The sequence below is a fragment of the Theropithecus gelada genome, chromosome 17 (genome assembly GCF_003255815.1).
Source record: "Theropithecus gelada isolate Dixy chromosome 17, Tgel_1.0, whole genome shotgun sequence".
NCBI lineage: Eukaryota > Metazoa > Chordata > Mammalia > Primates > Cercopithecidae > Theropithecus > Theropithecus gelada.
In genome coordinates this window covers 8,790,447-8,806,964 of record NC_037685.1, presented here as the reverse complement: position 1 = coordinate 8,806,964, position 16,518 = coordinate 8,790,447, and the positions used below count along the sequence as shown (strand labels likewise).

The window sequence follows — 16,518 nt, the reverse complement described above, 5'->3', positions numbered from 1 at the left end:
TAAGTATAAAAATGTTATACTAAAGCTTTATTTTTCATAGAAATATGAATACATGAAAGTTAATGAAATGCATATACTATAAGACATTGAAAAAATAAGTAATTCTTTATAATTATATTTTTTAAAGCTTGAAGTCTCATGTTTTATAGATCATTAAAAAATGTTTTATTTTAAAGTATTCCAAAATGCTTCTCACTATTTACTGCTTTTTAAAAGACAATACATCAAGCATAACAACTTTTTCCTAATGATTTGATGGCATCAAGGTCACCAGAGTGTTAGGCCAAGCTGTCTTTTAGGTATTATATAATATGGGTTTTATCATTTGTTGCTGTTGTTTAATAACCGTAAGTGATTGTTCTATTTAAGTCGATGCATTCTTTTCTCCTGGTTATTTTCTCACTGCCACACATTGCTGCTTTAAATTGTCTTAAATCATTCGGCTTTATGGGTTTGTAAAACGGCTTTGAAGTCCAGTTATTAATATTACATTGAAATTGTAGTTAAAGCATTGTGAGAGCAGGTAAAGACCTCTCTGGTGAGTTGAATAAGAGAGCGTTATCTTCTTTTTAGGAACTTTTTGTCGTATCTCTTTTGTCAGTTCATAAAACTTTTTACCACTGAATTCTGTGCTGTATGCAAGATAAATGAGGCTGCTATTTGCTTGAATTATAGATATAGGCACAAATTCTGCTGTCTGTATTGTCAAACTATAGTGTACAAACATTAATTACTATTTCCCCCATAAAAAAATTGTATTTGTCTATATAAGTGAATATCTCCAGAGAGACCCAGAACTGTACTTTGGATAACATCTGGACCATTTTTTCTCAGTTTTATATTTTGAGAAAGGAATCTACTGTTTGTTTTGTCGTGAGGAAAGTAGTTGTGTATTTGTATTATATATAATATCTTCTGGTTAATTTATTGAACTTGAAAAACCAATGCTTTATAAATTGTAAAAATGCACATTTGAAAGAATTGTACTGTACTGCTGCTGTAACAAATTACCACAGACAAAGTGGCTTAAAACAACTGCCATCTATTACTTCAGAGTTCTGTAGGTTCGACGCCTGGGGTGGCATGTCTGAATTCTCTGCTCAAGATCACAAAAGGCTGAAATCAAGGTGTTAGCTAGGCTGTACTCTCATCTGGAGCTCTTCCAAATTTATTCTGATTGTTGACGCAATGTATTCCGTTGTGGTTGTAGAACTGAGGTACTGTTTTCTTGCTGGCTGTCAGGTCAGAATCACTCTCAGCTTCTAGAGACCACTTGCATTCCTTCTTATATGGCCCATCTTCAAGCCAGGAACGGTAAGGCAAGTCCTACTCATGCTTCAAATTATCTGATTTTCCCTTCTACCATTAACTCTCCTTCCCCTTCTACCACTAGGGTGAAAAATCTCTCACTTTCAGGGGATCACATCATCAGGGTCAATGAGATATTATTCCTATTGTAAAGTCAGCAATGCTTTATAGCATGGCAGTTCGTGGACTGATAATTCAACATATGCACAGGTTCTGGAAAATAGGTCATGCAATCTCAGGAAGGGGAATTTTTAAACTTTTACCTACTGCATATATTAATTGCAATTAACTCTTTCTACATCTGGGATAAAGTTACAAAAAGAAGTGTTTCTCAGAGTGGGCTCTAGAGCCAGGTTAATATTGTGGATGTACCAGGTGTTAACTGAGAGACACTGTGCAAGTAATTACAGTTTTCTGTAATTTGTTTTTTATTACGTAATATTGACACAATAATATGCATCTCATCAGGCTTTTATAAAATGAAATATACTAATGTAGGTAAAGCAAAGGAAATACTCACTAAATATTATTTATTAATATCTTATTTATAAACTCCCTACACAAAACACCTTTACTCAATATTTAAGAAGAATATTTCAATTAAAATATGCACAAAGTATCAAGTAGCTCTTAATAATATATGTATCATGAATTCTCTTGGTTTTATGAATACTTCTATTTGAGGCTAATCGAGTGAAGTAATGGGAATGGAGAATGAACAAGGGAACATGTAATTGGTTATGATTGATTAGTTGTAAATGCAATTCCATTCAGATCAGCCTTATGAATACTTTTTACAGAAAATGATCAATGGACATTTCAGGAATTATTTCTAATAACTCAATATCAAAATTTGATATTACTATAAATGCTATACACCTAGCCCTTAACTGGCATATAGTCTATAACAATTTATCAAGTTTATAAAATTGCACATAACTATATCATATATAGTCTTATATCAAATAGAAAAATTCCTAATGTTATTTCAGATTTCTATATATCATGAATGAGATCCACCTTTGAATTACGTAAGTACATTCGGTTAAGATACTTTACAGATCCTTTTAGATTTTAATAAATTATAGTATACATTTTACAAAATATTATTACTATACAAAAGCTCACAGAATGACAACATAATTTCCTACTAAAGTTAATGCAACCTTAACATGTTTGTAATGGCAGCGGTCTTGAGTTTAAGAGGAAAAACAATGAGGATATAACCACTCCTAATCATAGTTCTCTATGGCAGATGTGGCCATGTGTTTGTTTCAATGTACTTAAACATTATTTAAATCAGTCATATATGCTTATTGTTTGGAGATTGCACATTTTAAAAATCTAGATTTCTGCCTCTTCTTCATAAGTCAAAAAACCTGGCAATACTAAGCCAGAATTTCTAATGGCAACAACAAAGTGGCAATTGTTATTTTTCAGTGGAGTGGGCATTCTTCAGTTAACAAAAATGGTCAGGACTCTGTCATGCCTGCGGTCACACATTTCATTATATTTTTAATAAATTTATGGGGTATATATGTGCAATTTTGTTACATTCACGGATCGCATTGTGGTCCAGTCAGGGCTTTAGGTAGTCATCACCTGAATAATGTATACTCTATGCACAGAGTAATTTGCCTTCACCTTGTAGGTATTTGAGATACCAGTGATGGCTTCATTAACAGAGTAACCCCAAAGTAATTATGTCTTAAAGTAAACTTTCCTTTTGAATCCCTTCCAAGTTTATTACATACCACTGCAGCAGTCCACTCTAACTTGTCGTCTGTTTGTAATCTATATTATGATAAATATTGCTTCTGCTCTAAGGGACAACAAAGGGCTAAAATTACTCAAAACTGGCATTCTGTTTTCTTCTGACTCAGAAAATAGCCAGGGGAATACATACACTCTTATAAACAAAAGAAAACAACAAAACTCACAAATTGATAAACTAATAATAATAATCATAGAATTAGGAGGCTTAGATAGAGAGCTAATAAAGTATGTTGGTTAGGAAATTCTATAAAGGATATTAATATTAATAATAATTTCCATTTAAAAAGAGAAAGCATACCTTAATTTTATTCTTCTTAAAAACAAGATAAAGCATTTACAATACCTGCTGACATTTGAAGAAGAAAATCAATTATATTGGCTAGTATGAGTAAGTTCTACAAATGTAAAAGATCCTTTTACATTTTGTATTGCTTAACTTTATATAACGAAGCAAGATTGAAGACTGAAGTATAAATAGGCCTTGGTTTCTGAGGTAAGCTGAATAATGCACCTCCCCCTCAGAAAAATGTCCATATACTAAACCCTGGAACCTGTGAATATGTTATGCTACACAGCAAGACTGAGATAAAGCTTGTGAAGGAATTAAAGCTGTTAACCAGCTGAATTTAACATAAACAGATTGTTCTACATTATGTCTGATTAAATTGGTATGAGCCCAATGTAATCACAAGGGTCAATGTCAGGGAAATGCAATGTTGCTGACTTTGGGGATAGAAGATGGAGCAACAAGGAATGTGGTGGCCTCTAGAATAGCGGTCCCCCATCTTTTGGGCACTAGGGACTAGTTTGGTGGAAGAACATTTTTCCATGGACAAGAGTAGGGGAGTGGTTGGTTTTGGGGTGAAACTGTTCCACCTCAGGCCATCAGGCATTAGATTCTCATACGGTATGAACAACCTAGATCCCTCCAATGCACAGTTCACAGTAGGGTTTGTGATTCTATGAGAATCTAATGCCACGGCTGGTCTGACAGAAGATGGAGCTCAGGGTGCTGCTCACTTCCTGCTGTCCGTCCTGGTTCCTAACAGACCACGGACCACTACTTGTCCACGTCCTGGATGTTGGGGACCCCTGTTCTAGAAGATGGAAAAGGCAAGAGAACTGATTTTCTCCTGGAGCCTCCAGAAAGGAATGGAGTCCTGGCAGCATTTTGATTTTAGTGCAGAAAGAACCATTTCAGATTTCTGACCTCCTGAACTGTAAGATAACAAATCTGTGTTATTTGTCACTAAATTGGAAATATTTTTAACAGTAGCCATAGGAAATTAATATAAATTCTAATTTGAAAAATGAAGATGGAAACGAGCTCCTATTTCTGCTGTAGCTACTAGGATAAGTGAGTAGGTCACTTTTGAAGATAGAAGTTACAGGAAAAACTGTAAAGGTTAAAAATTCTGTCATGTATTGAGATTTAAGACAAATCTAGTTTATTTGAATGAGGCTTTGAAATCCAAATCAATTCCTGAGTTTTCCTTTTTGAATTGCAACTCCTTTGGTTGCTCAGAAGTCTTAATTTCACTCATTCCTAACTATTTCCTCTGAGGAGGGTAACTGGACCTCAAATTCCCTGCAAAGGTTTTCAGCAAGGCTTTGGAGGCTGTGGGAATTATAATTGTTCAAATACTTTCTTCCTTGTCCACTCATACCAGAAAATATGAGCGTAATGAGATTGTGTTAATTAGGATTAGATTATATTCTTCTGCTCCCGTTGGTCAAATATAGTCAAAAAAGACAGATATCTGTGTAACCCCCCTTTTTTTTTTTCTTTATCTTTATGCAACTGAGTCTTACTCTGTTGCCCAAGCTGGAGTGCAGTGGCATGATCTCAGCTCACTGCAACCTCTGCCTCCCAGGATCAAGGGATTCTCTTGTCTCAGCCTCCCAAGTAGCTGAGACTACAGGCATGAGCCACCATGCCCGGCTATTTTTTTTTTTTTTTTTTTTTGTATTTTTAGTAGAGATGGGGTTTCAACAGAGTTCAAGGCCAGGCTGGTCTTAATCTCCTGACCTCAGATGATATACCTTCCTCAGCCTCCCAAAGTGCTGGATTTATAGTCATGAGCCACACTCCAGGCCATCTGTGTATAACTCTTAATTTTTAGTTATGCATTCATATAATATCAAATTTATCAAGCTTTGAAAATCCAGATGACATTGAAGTTATTCGAATATGTAGTTTGCTTTAGAATTTTGATTCAAAGGCAAATGAATAAAACATTCAATATTCAATATAATAAATATGTTAAAATATAAAATAAATACATTTGTTTAAAATATTATACATGTTAATAAACAGTATTGAATAACTTTTGTGAAAGTTGCAATTTATTTTTATCTAACAATAACAATAATTTCCTAATACTTCAAAATTAGTTGTATATTTAAATGAACCTATATTTTTAGCAATATCAGAAAGCAGATGTGACATATCTAATTATTGCTATTACCTTTAAGTAAAAATTGTCATAAATTGTATCATTTTTACTTTAATTAGCAAAACTTCTGTTACGAAGGTGTTTGTGTTCATTTAGTTCATTACTAGCTAGGTTCTGAAGAATAAATGAGTCCCCAGAGGAATATATTCCCTAGATTTGCAAACTTTTATTACAGATAAAATAGATCATCAGTGCTTAAGTGAAAGTACACAAGAATGTTAATTTCCTTTGTAGAAATGTTTCATGATCGAAGGTGTTTACTGGTGAAGGTGAGTCTGAACATTAAGTCAAACACTACATCAAGATCAGTGTTTGTCAGCTTATATTATATCATATAAACATTTGGGAGCTTGTTCTACACAGCCATTTTTAATGAGAATTGGGTAATTAAACCCATTAAAACAAATCTCACCATCAATTTAGCTGCTTCTTTCAATTTCTATTTTATTAGTCAGAGTTATTGTATTTCTCAAACTTATATGTAAAAAGCTTTTAGGAAATATAAACTATATTAATTAGAATCCTAACATGATTGTTCAGGACAGAAGATCATTTTGTAAAATTCTATTAAGCTATTCCCCAGATTATTTTTTAAAAGCTGGTTTAAAAAGCATAGCAAATATTTGCTTATATATCTTACACTTGACTTTTAAAACTTTCAGTTATTTAAGGCATATGACGAATTTAAAGAAAAATATGGTAATATTTTATTGAATTAACTTTCAGAAATTATACAAATAACATACATAACTTATTTATTTAAAAGGCTTTCATAAATATTTTTCAAGCAGGGATTATGTTACATTTTTTAATGACAAAAGTGATAGAGGGAAGTTGTAAAATCCACTGACAGAACTGGGTCATGCTCACCAATGTTTCTACCGAATCAATAGTTTAGCATGAGACCATTATGTAAGTCAAACAAGATGAACATTTGTGTCTATTTTGATCATTCATGCCTGCCAAGAAGGGAAAATAAAGTAGATGAATTACTACTCCTTTTGTTTTTCTGTCACTTCTTTTTTTAAAAAAAAAATGAATGTGACAAGAGTGTTTTTATATCTTAATTTGTACCCTGCTTTGGCAGGCTGTTTGTTGGATTTATAGCAATTGGTGACTTTTTGATTTTATGTTTTATTAGGAGCTACAACTATAGAGAAATATGATCTGAGAACAAATTTGTGGATCCAGGCAGGGATGATGAACGGCAGAAGGTTGCAGTTTGGTGTGGCTGTTATTGATGACAAACTCTTTGTAATTGGAGGTCGAGATGGCTTAAAGACATTGAACACTGTTGAATGTTACAATCCCAAAACCAAGACATGGACTGTCTTACCACCAATGTCAACACATAGACATGGTCTAGGTAAGATCTCTTACTTTATTGATATTACATTTAGAAACATGTTATTGATAATGTAAGCATATGATAAAATATATATTATTGATGCCTGTCTTAGTAAATTTGTGTTGCCATAAAGGGATACGTGAGACTGGGTAATTTACATAGAAAAATTTCTTGGCTCATGATTCTTCCAGCTGGAATATTGGGCCTTTAGTGAAAATTTCAAAGTTTCCACTCATGACAGAAGGCAAAGGGAGGTCATGTATTCAGAGATCACGTGGTTACACAGGAAGCAAGAGAGATGGGAGCAGGTGTCAGGCTCTTTTTAGCAACCAGCTCTTGAGGGAACTAATAGAACAAGACCTCATTGCCGTAAGGACAGCACAAAGCCATTCATGAGGGGTCTGCTCCCGTGATCCAAACATCTCGCAGTAGGCACCACCTCCAACACTGGAGATCAAATTTCAACATGAGTTTTGGGGAGACAAACATCCAAACTATGACAATGTCATCAATTATCATTATCTTTAAGTAAATTATGGGCTTATTTGAAGCATATTTTTTATTTAAATTTCTTGACATCTTCCTGTGTTTGCTAATCTTAATTTAAACTGTTGAGATAGACGTTAAAGTTCTCAAAAAGAGTAGATCCGGAGTCATCCTCAAAGCAGACCTCAAGCTGTCCTCAAAGATCATATGATATGTAAAGATGAATACGGAAAAATGAAGTAAGATGGAAAGGCCAAAGTAGTGCAACCCAGAGGGAAAAATAGTTAACGTGGGTTGAGTGAAACTTAAGGTAGCTTTCTGTTACATTATTGAATAAGTAAATCTGTGTCTTTTCACCTAATTAATTTCACCTTGAAAAATCTGTGGGGAAAACGGCAATAAAGATTTAGAGAAAGAGCAATGCATTCTCTGGCACCATAAGTCATTATGATAGGATTTATCTGTTCCCTGCTATGGGGTAACCAGGAACCAGAGATAACTATATCTGGATTCAGATCTCTATGTGCATCTTGAATTTATCACTTTCTATTTGCATGATGCTGGGCTAGCAATAAACTCAGCCTTGGTTTCTTGATTTGCCACCAATTCAAGTATTTAAGCAGACAAAAATATAATAATTGAAATGACTATGAAATCATTTCATAAATTGTAAAGTCCTATATACATATTATAAAGAGCAATTTAATAAAGACTAACAGTTCTTGAATTTTCACTTTGTCTTATGAGGATTGTAAGGAGAAGTACAAATTACTTTTTTGTGAAGATCTAAAATATGCCAGCAATTTGACTGATTCCTTTCCTGTATTTAGAATATACACATTAGAGAGATAACAGAGTTTAATTGCAAATCCACAGATTTAGACATTCACAGGTAAGCAAAATTAATAATGTTCATGTTCCCAGCACTGTATTTTGCATTCATGTATACTCCACCATCAATCCAAAGTAAAATTTAAAGAAATTACATATACACAGATTGATGGGGGAAGAGAGAGAAAAGGAAAGAAAGAGAGAAGGAAAGATGGCTGACAATGCCCTTGTAGAAAACTACGTTTGATTTACATACCAATAAAAGGTTCAGTCAGTTGAAGCCAGATTGATGGAGGCACAAGATATCTGTGTTCTCTGATGAGACAGAGTGCTTCCTTTATAATGTTATATTCTTTTATGATCAGTTGAATCATAGGAAGTTCAGCATTGTGTATCGTACTCAAATACAATAAACATCCTTGGTCTAAGATTGCTGATCTTCCAATGTAAAGTTTCAGCCTTTGATTTACCTTCTTCCGTCTTCCAGGGACTTCCATTGCATAGATGTTGATATTCCTTAATCTATCATATTATTTTTATTTTATATTTTTGTCTTTATCCTTTCCTGATACATAACTTTGATATCTTAATGTCAATTAAATTTGTTTTTTACATTCTTGCTATCCCTACTTGGTAATTCATTATAATTGCTTTCTTCTTCTTAGTGATTTTCATATTCTCCCTTATCTCTGTTAGGCTATGTACTGTTCCTATTTCATTATAATTGCTTTCTTCTTATTAGTGGTTTTCATATTCTCCCTTATCTCTGTTAGGCTATGTACTGTTCCTTTTTCAAATTCCTTCCTGCTTCCTTAACTCTTTTTTATTGCAGATTCATCTTCCTCCTCTCTCCTTCCCCCAACTCTTTTTTAAATTTCTCTCTCCTCTTTCTCTGTTGTTCATCCTTTTACTCCTCTTTCTTTTTTTTTTTATCCTACTGTTTCTTTCCTGCTCTTCTTTCTGTTCCTCTCTCCCACCATTTCTTAACCCTCTGTTTATTTCTTTCTTTCTCTTCTAATGCCGGTTAATGGCAGTTGCAGCCCCTGAAATACATAATTCTTTTATGTGAGTACTCATGTGGTCACTATCAGATACTTTGGGTAATTGTGTGAAGGGCTAAGGCATATGATATGTTTTCGTATCTTACTAAAACATTCAGGAGTAGATGGGGGAATTACAGCTGGGCATGAAGCCCTAACCCTGTAAGCTGACTTGCTCAACCTATTTGCTGTTATCTCTGGTATGTAGGCCTCAGGGGGTTACATCTATTTACTTCCATTTGCACATAAGTCCTCTTGAGATTTTCTTTCTTATCTGTGGATGCCTTAACCTTAGAGCTCTTAGCTTAAATGAGAAGGTAATATTCATGACCAGCAAGTCTGTTTGCTTCTGCTGTTCAAAATTCCTCCTTCAAGCTGGGCTCTGATGGCATTGTGATGTTAACAATCCAATATGGGGTAGTAAAAAAGAACCTGTCAAGTTTTCCTCCCAGATATTCTCTCAAGGCATATCTCTCAAGATATTCTCTAAATTTTTGTCTTACTCAGAATGTCACAAATGATGTTAGGCTCTCAAATATATACGATTACTCTCTCTTCAGTATAATCAGCAGGATTGGATTTGAGTGTGAAACCAAGTTTGTGCTAGTTTTCTACTTGTGCAGAAACTGAAATGTGTCATTTTATTTGCCACACAATTAATTTGTATCTATGTGTGGTATGCAGTGGTTTTACAAAATTGAATATATAATAACATATTATACATTCAAGTGAAAAGAAGCTAAAGTCTAAAGTGAAAGTTTAAAATTGAAAAAAATGAAAACTCAAAATGTGTTTTCACTTATCTAGCTTTTTTCCCTTTGATTTATGTAAAAAAAATCTTACATGGTTTTATGAGAAAGGTGCATGAGTTCTGTAGTTGCTAAAACTATGTGGTTTTAAAATGTTTCACAGCTATTGATAAATGATCATTCTGCTGGATAAAGTGACATATAAAAATTTTATTCATTTAAATTCTGTGACATCAAGGGAGAAAAGAACTGTCTAGGGAATTAAACAAATTAAGACCACTGTTTTCTCAGTATGCTACAAATTTTTATTTTATCACTTAAGTCTTTAAGCATATAATTCTATATATTATCTTTTTTCATATTTTATATCGTATAAAATTCAATAAGACATTACTACAATGCACTATTTCAGTTAAGTGTTTTGAGGAGAAATTGGTAAAGCATAACAGTGATTGTTTATTATGGACTTTTATATGCTATGCAACACCTTATATGTTAAATATATGGTTGTTTCTGCTTTTAGTTTGGTTTCAATTCAGATATAATTCACATATCATAAAGTTCATTAAATTTTAAAGTATAGAAATCAGTGTGTTTGAATATATTGAGATGAGCAGACATCACCACTAGCAAATTCCAAAACATTTTTGTCATCCTAAAAAGAAATCCTGTACACAGCATATCATCAGTCTTAATAACCCAGTCTTTCTTAGCAGCAATTAATCTGCTTTTTGTCTCTGTGGATTTGCTCATTCTGAGTATTTCATGTAAAAATAATTATACAATTTCTTGCCTTTTGTGTCTGGCTTCTTTCATGTAGCACAATGTTTTAAAGTCCATTCCAGGTAGTGTATATAGATATTTCATTCCTTTTATGGATGAACAATATTCCATTATTAAGTTTTATCGCATTTGTTAATACATCATCAATAGAAGGACATTTGGATTGTTTCTACAGTTTGGCTGTTTTGACTTAAACTACTACATATGCCTTTTTGTTTGAACATATGTTTTTAGTTCTTTTTGGTATACGCCTAGGTGTGGGATTATTGAGTCCTGTGGTTAACTCTTGGTTTCACTTTTGGAGAAACTGAAAAACTGTTTCCCAAAGTGGATGCACTATTTTCTATTCACACCAGCAATGTATAAGGATATCAGTTTCTTCACATTTTTGCCTACAATTGTGATTTTATTAAAATGATCCCAATATATTTGAAGTAGTATCTCATTGTAGGTTTATAAGCATTTCTCTAGTTTCTCATTTCTAATTATTTTTGAGAACCTTTTTTGTATACCTTCTTTGGAGGAAGCTCTGTTGAAATATTTTCCCATTCTTGTCTTGGGATTATTTTTCTTTTTATTGTTGAGTTACAAGTGTTCCTTTTACATTTTGATACTCTGGTAAGATGTAAGATTTATAAATATTTTCTCCCATTCTATGAATTTTATTTTTTTTTTTTTAGTTTTAAGTTCTGGAGTCCATGCGTAGGATGTGCAGGTTTGTTACATAGGCAAACGTGCCATGGTGATTTGCTGTACCTATCAACCCATCACCTAGGTATTAAGCCCAACACGTATTCGCTATTTTTCCTGATGCTCTCCAATTATCTTAATAGTGCCTTTTGTAGCACAAACGTTATTAACTTCATGAAATTCTATTTATTTATTTATTTATTTATTTTGCTTGTGGCTTTATTGGTATATCTAAGAAACTATTTTCTAATCTATGTTCATGAAGATTTATGCCTATGTTGTCTTTTTAAAGTTTTAGATTTCAAACATTTAAGGTCTTAAATTAAGAAATATGATCCAAGCTTTGAGTTAATTTTGTGTTTGTCATGAGACAGCAGTTCTGCTTCATTCTTTTGCATGTTGTCCTAGTTTCTTTTGTTGAAAAGACATTTCTTTCCCACTGAATTCTTGGCACCCTTGTAAAAATCAATTGGCCACACTGTGAGGGTTTATTTTTGTATTTTTCAATTCTATTATATTAGACTATGTGTATATCTTTATGCCACTACCACATTTTCTTGTTTACTGTAGATGTGTCGTAGTTTTTAAAATCATGTCATGTGATCGTGCCGTCTTTGGTTTTTATTTTAAGAAGTTTTGTATATTCTGGGTCCTTTGCATTTCCATGTTTTTTAAAAAAGATCGGTTTATCAGTTTCTACAAAAAGTTACCTGGGATTTAAATATTGCTTGCTTTGAATCTCCAGATCAATTTGTGAGTATTGCCACGTAAAAAAAATAAATCTTCCAATCCCGTATATGAGATGTCATTCTGTTGAGTTAGGTCCCTAGTCTTATACCTATTTTGCTAAATTTATTCCTAAGTAATTTATTTTTGATATTATTATCAATATGATTGTTTTCTTCATCTCATTTTCAGATTTTTTATTGCTAGTGTATAGAAATACAGTTTGTATTTGTAGATTTAACTTTTATCCTGAAATCTGGCCAAACATGTTTAATAGATTAATATATTTCTTTGTATTTATTATTATTTTTTCTTTTTTACGTGTGTGTGTGTGTGTGTGTGTGTGTGTGTGTGTGTGTGTTTTCCCCCATGGCAGTGGTTCGACCCTCCCGCACTCACTATACAAGTGACTTTCACTATTAAATATGTTTCTCCTTTTTTTAGATAGATGTTTTTATCAGGCTAAGAAAGGTCCCTTATATTTCTAGTTCAATTAATGTTTTATTTGTTGTTGTTGTTGTTGTTGTTTTTGCTTTTAGAAATGGGGTTTCCCCATGTTGACCAGGCTGGTCTTGAACTCCTGACCTCAGGTGATCCACCTGCCTCGGCCCCTCAAAGTGCTGGGATTACAGGTGTGAGCCACCATCCCTGGCCCCTAGTTCAATCAATGTTTTATCATGAAAAGGGCATTGGATTTTCCTGTATCTATTGAAATATGCATGTGATTTTTGTCTTTTTTCAATTAGTAGAGTATATTAAATTAACAATTTTCAGATGTTAATACACCTTGTCTTTTTAAAAAGCATTACACTTAGTCACAGTGTAGAACCCTTTTTATATTTTGCTGTATTTTATTTGTTTGTATTTTGTGGAAGATTTCACATCTATATTCAGAAGAGATATTGGTCTGGAGTTATCATGTCTCTGTCTGGTTTAGGTATCAAGGTAATACTGGCATCATGGATGAGTTGGGAAATGTTTTCTCATCTTCAGTTTTGTAGAATATTTTCTAGAGGATTGGTGGTAACCACATTACGGAGAAGGAGATAAAAATAAACATATTTAAACCTCACTGTTATCTAGATTTCACTGTTTTTCTTGAATAAATGTTTCCTATATTGTTCCCAGCCTTTTTTTTAGTTTCCAGAGTTTGATTTTAATATTTTTTGCCAGTGTTCTTATCATTTAGTAGATATTTGGAGGTTGTTATCCCTGCAATTCCTGCCAATGCCACTGTAAGAGGTTGCTTTTATATGGGTACAAAAAGGATAAACTAAGTGATCCATAAATAAGAGGAATCTTTTGAAAACATAATTGTTAGCTTATAAAATTGACCAAATACGTCAGAACTGGCTAAAACCAAAGGAAGCTTGATAATTAAATAGAGACCACAATTCCATCTCGGTGAATGCCTGATGAGGACAAAGATGTTTCTAGGGAGGGACACTGGATGCTTCAGCTGGCATCTCTGCCTCTACCTACTGTAGATGTATTAGGTAGCTCTAAGTTACATTCTCCTCCAAACTTAATGTTACTTCAACCTTTGACAATGCAAAAACAAATTCAAACAAAATATTTTTCCTTCTTTGCTTTGATCACTCCAGATGTAAAGTCTCCTGTTGGAAGCACACTATTGGCCTTATGTTTTCAAGGTGAGGAAAGAGAAGTAGCTCAACTTATTGTCATCAATAGTGAAATACAAGCCTTGCTTTCCAAGAGCACTGATGTGTATATATGTTTGCAAAATAAGAATGATCAGATATTGGGACAGGAGAGGAAAGAAAATGGTCATTTGTTCATTCTACTATTTATTTGTTAACTGATTAAATTCTCCCAACTACCCTATAATACCAATACTGTTGTTATCATTTTAATTATACAAAAAGTGATGAAAAAGGTAGCCAACTAACTTTTTCTATTTCACATCACTTTACACGGAAAACTTTGGATTTAACCTCAGATTCCTTGACTCAATAGTCATATTTTTTCTAACATAACATGTTGTTGCCAAAAAAAGTAAATAATAATACTGCAATAATAATTTGAATTTTTTCTATTTTTAATGTATTAATTGAGACTTATTCTGTCAACTTACCCATACAAAATAAAAGACAGACAGGTAAAAAAAAAAAAGTTAAAAAAATTAATTTAAAAAAAATTCTGAAATTCAGTGTCTGAGTGAAACTGATAGCGTAGAAGATCAATGCCAAAGATTCCTGTGGGATAAATTCATGGAATGACTTAATCAAAGTATTTTAAATTTAGAGGATAGATACAGATTTTAATATAGTCATATATATAGACAGATGAATATGTAATTAGATAGCTAGCTAGCTAGATAGATAGATATCCTATAGAGTCCAGTATTCATCTTTCTCTTCTGAATTCTCCTGAGAGGGATAAAGAGGAAAACAGTGCTAGAACTATGACTGTCGTTTTTGTAACAGCCATTGTAATATCATTAGAATAATAGAGTTTATAACTAATAAATCAGAAAAAAGTCCCCTGTGTTCTGCAATTTAAAGATTACCTATGTTATAGGCTTGTCTCCAACCCAATCTTTCTAAAATCTTCATTTTATCCATCACTTCTATGTACTTGGAGTTCCAAGTATTTATTTCTTAATATTATTGATATACCATCTATCAAGATTCCTAGGCTATGAGTTAAGATATACATACATGTAATATTTTCTTAAAAAACAGACATAATTCATCTTCCAAGAGAGAGCTTAAAATAGAAAAATAACACACATTTATTTGGCATCTTCAAATAGATGCCATAAGATATTCACCCTTGAAAACAAGAGGTTATAAAAAGAGAGAAAATAAAATTATAAGAAATGTCTCTTCAAATTTAAAATGTTTGCTGCAATTGAGTATTGAATAAAAGTTTTAGAAAAATATAAAACTGATGTCATCTCTTTAAAAATCAATAAAATGACTATATATTCAAATTATGGGAAAACAGAGGAGATAAAAAGCAGTAATTAGAAAGTTAATATCCCGTTTATAGCCATTATAGTAGACAAGTAAAGTGAAAGTGGGAAAGAAAAATTAAAAAATAATTTGATAAAATTAATCTACAGTACAATACAGAGCTTCTAAAATGATTCTCCTAGAAAGCAATCAGAAAAACAATGAGTGACAAAAAAAAGGATTTTATGCATTTCAAATTTTGTATCCTATTTCAGAATATCATGGTAAAAAGATGATTACAATATCTCCCACAGTGAGGGAAAAGAAAACAAAACCTAAGCTAATGAGAACAACAAGCATGAATGAACAGCAATGAAACAGCAATGAAATTCCTGGCAACTAAAAGGAGTGAGAATCAGACAGGTATCAGGCTTTTGAGTATCAATCCTAGATGCTAGAAAATAATGAAAGCATACTTCAAACTTCCGACAGGCAAAGGTTTTCAACTTACTTCCTAGTCAAGCTATTTCTCATGTATAAAGAAACAAAAAGACATTTTCATGCGTTGTTGGTTCTGCCATTCTTAGCAAGAATATGAACCTCAAAAATCCCTTCTTGTGAATTTGGTATTTGAAAAAATAAAACAAAGGAGTCTCTCAAGAAGTATATTCTAGTGTTAAGATTCAAAGACCTCCTTTCCCTTTCAGGAAAGGTAGAAGATAAACTGTTGCACATTCACAGTGTTCTTGACCTTATGGGAGACATAGTCAGTATATGGTCTCTGCCGAAAAGCAAACATGGACTGTCTCCCCCTGCAAAGATTTGGGCAGTCCTAATGTATCACAAAATTGCCCTCGTCCTCATTGCTTAAAAGAAGTCTGATTCCACTTCTGGTCCATCATATTACACTGGAAAAAACTTACTAAAATAATCTGGGGATGCTCCAGTTAGATCAGGGGGTGCGACAAAGGTGGAGTGGAGATACCAGCCTCTTTGTATCCAGAAATGCTCATGTGGCAGGGAAACAGAATCAATGAGGTTTCATAAACCACATGGGGGAAACGTGATGTTAAAATATGAAATGGGATTTTCAAAACAATATGAAGTACTTGAAGAAATATTTCTTGAGTATATATGTAATATATAGGAGTGTGTGTGTATATATATATGTGTGTGTGTGTGTGTACACATATATGAAGAAAGATAATTCAGAATTAAATTTATCATCAGTCTTTTCCTTGGCTTCTAGAAACCATATATATAACAACAAGTAATTAATGAACTGAAAAAATCAGCATAATACAATCCTTGTATATATTTGTAATATGACTCATTAGACTAGAAAAATCAAATTTTAGGCTGTCAATTTTCATTGTCTTGAAAGGAATACTTGTTTTAGTGCAGACA

The 16,518-nt window shown here is 32.9% G+C and overlaps 1 protein-coding gene across 1 annotated transcript in view; it reads left to right on the top strand.

The window, feature by feature from the left end:
* The window catches only part of KLHL1 (kelch like family member 1), a 431,623-nt gene that overhangs the window by 325,395 nt on the left and 89,710 nt on the right, over positions 1-16,518 (top strand). Inside the window, exon 13 of the mRNA XM_025364396.1 lies at positions 6,682-6,906. Within this exon, the coding sequence (XP_025220181.1) occupies positions 6,682-6,906 (225 nt within the window). The remainder of the gene's footprint in view (positions 1-6,681; positions 6,907-16,518) is intronic.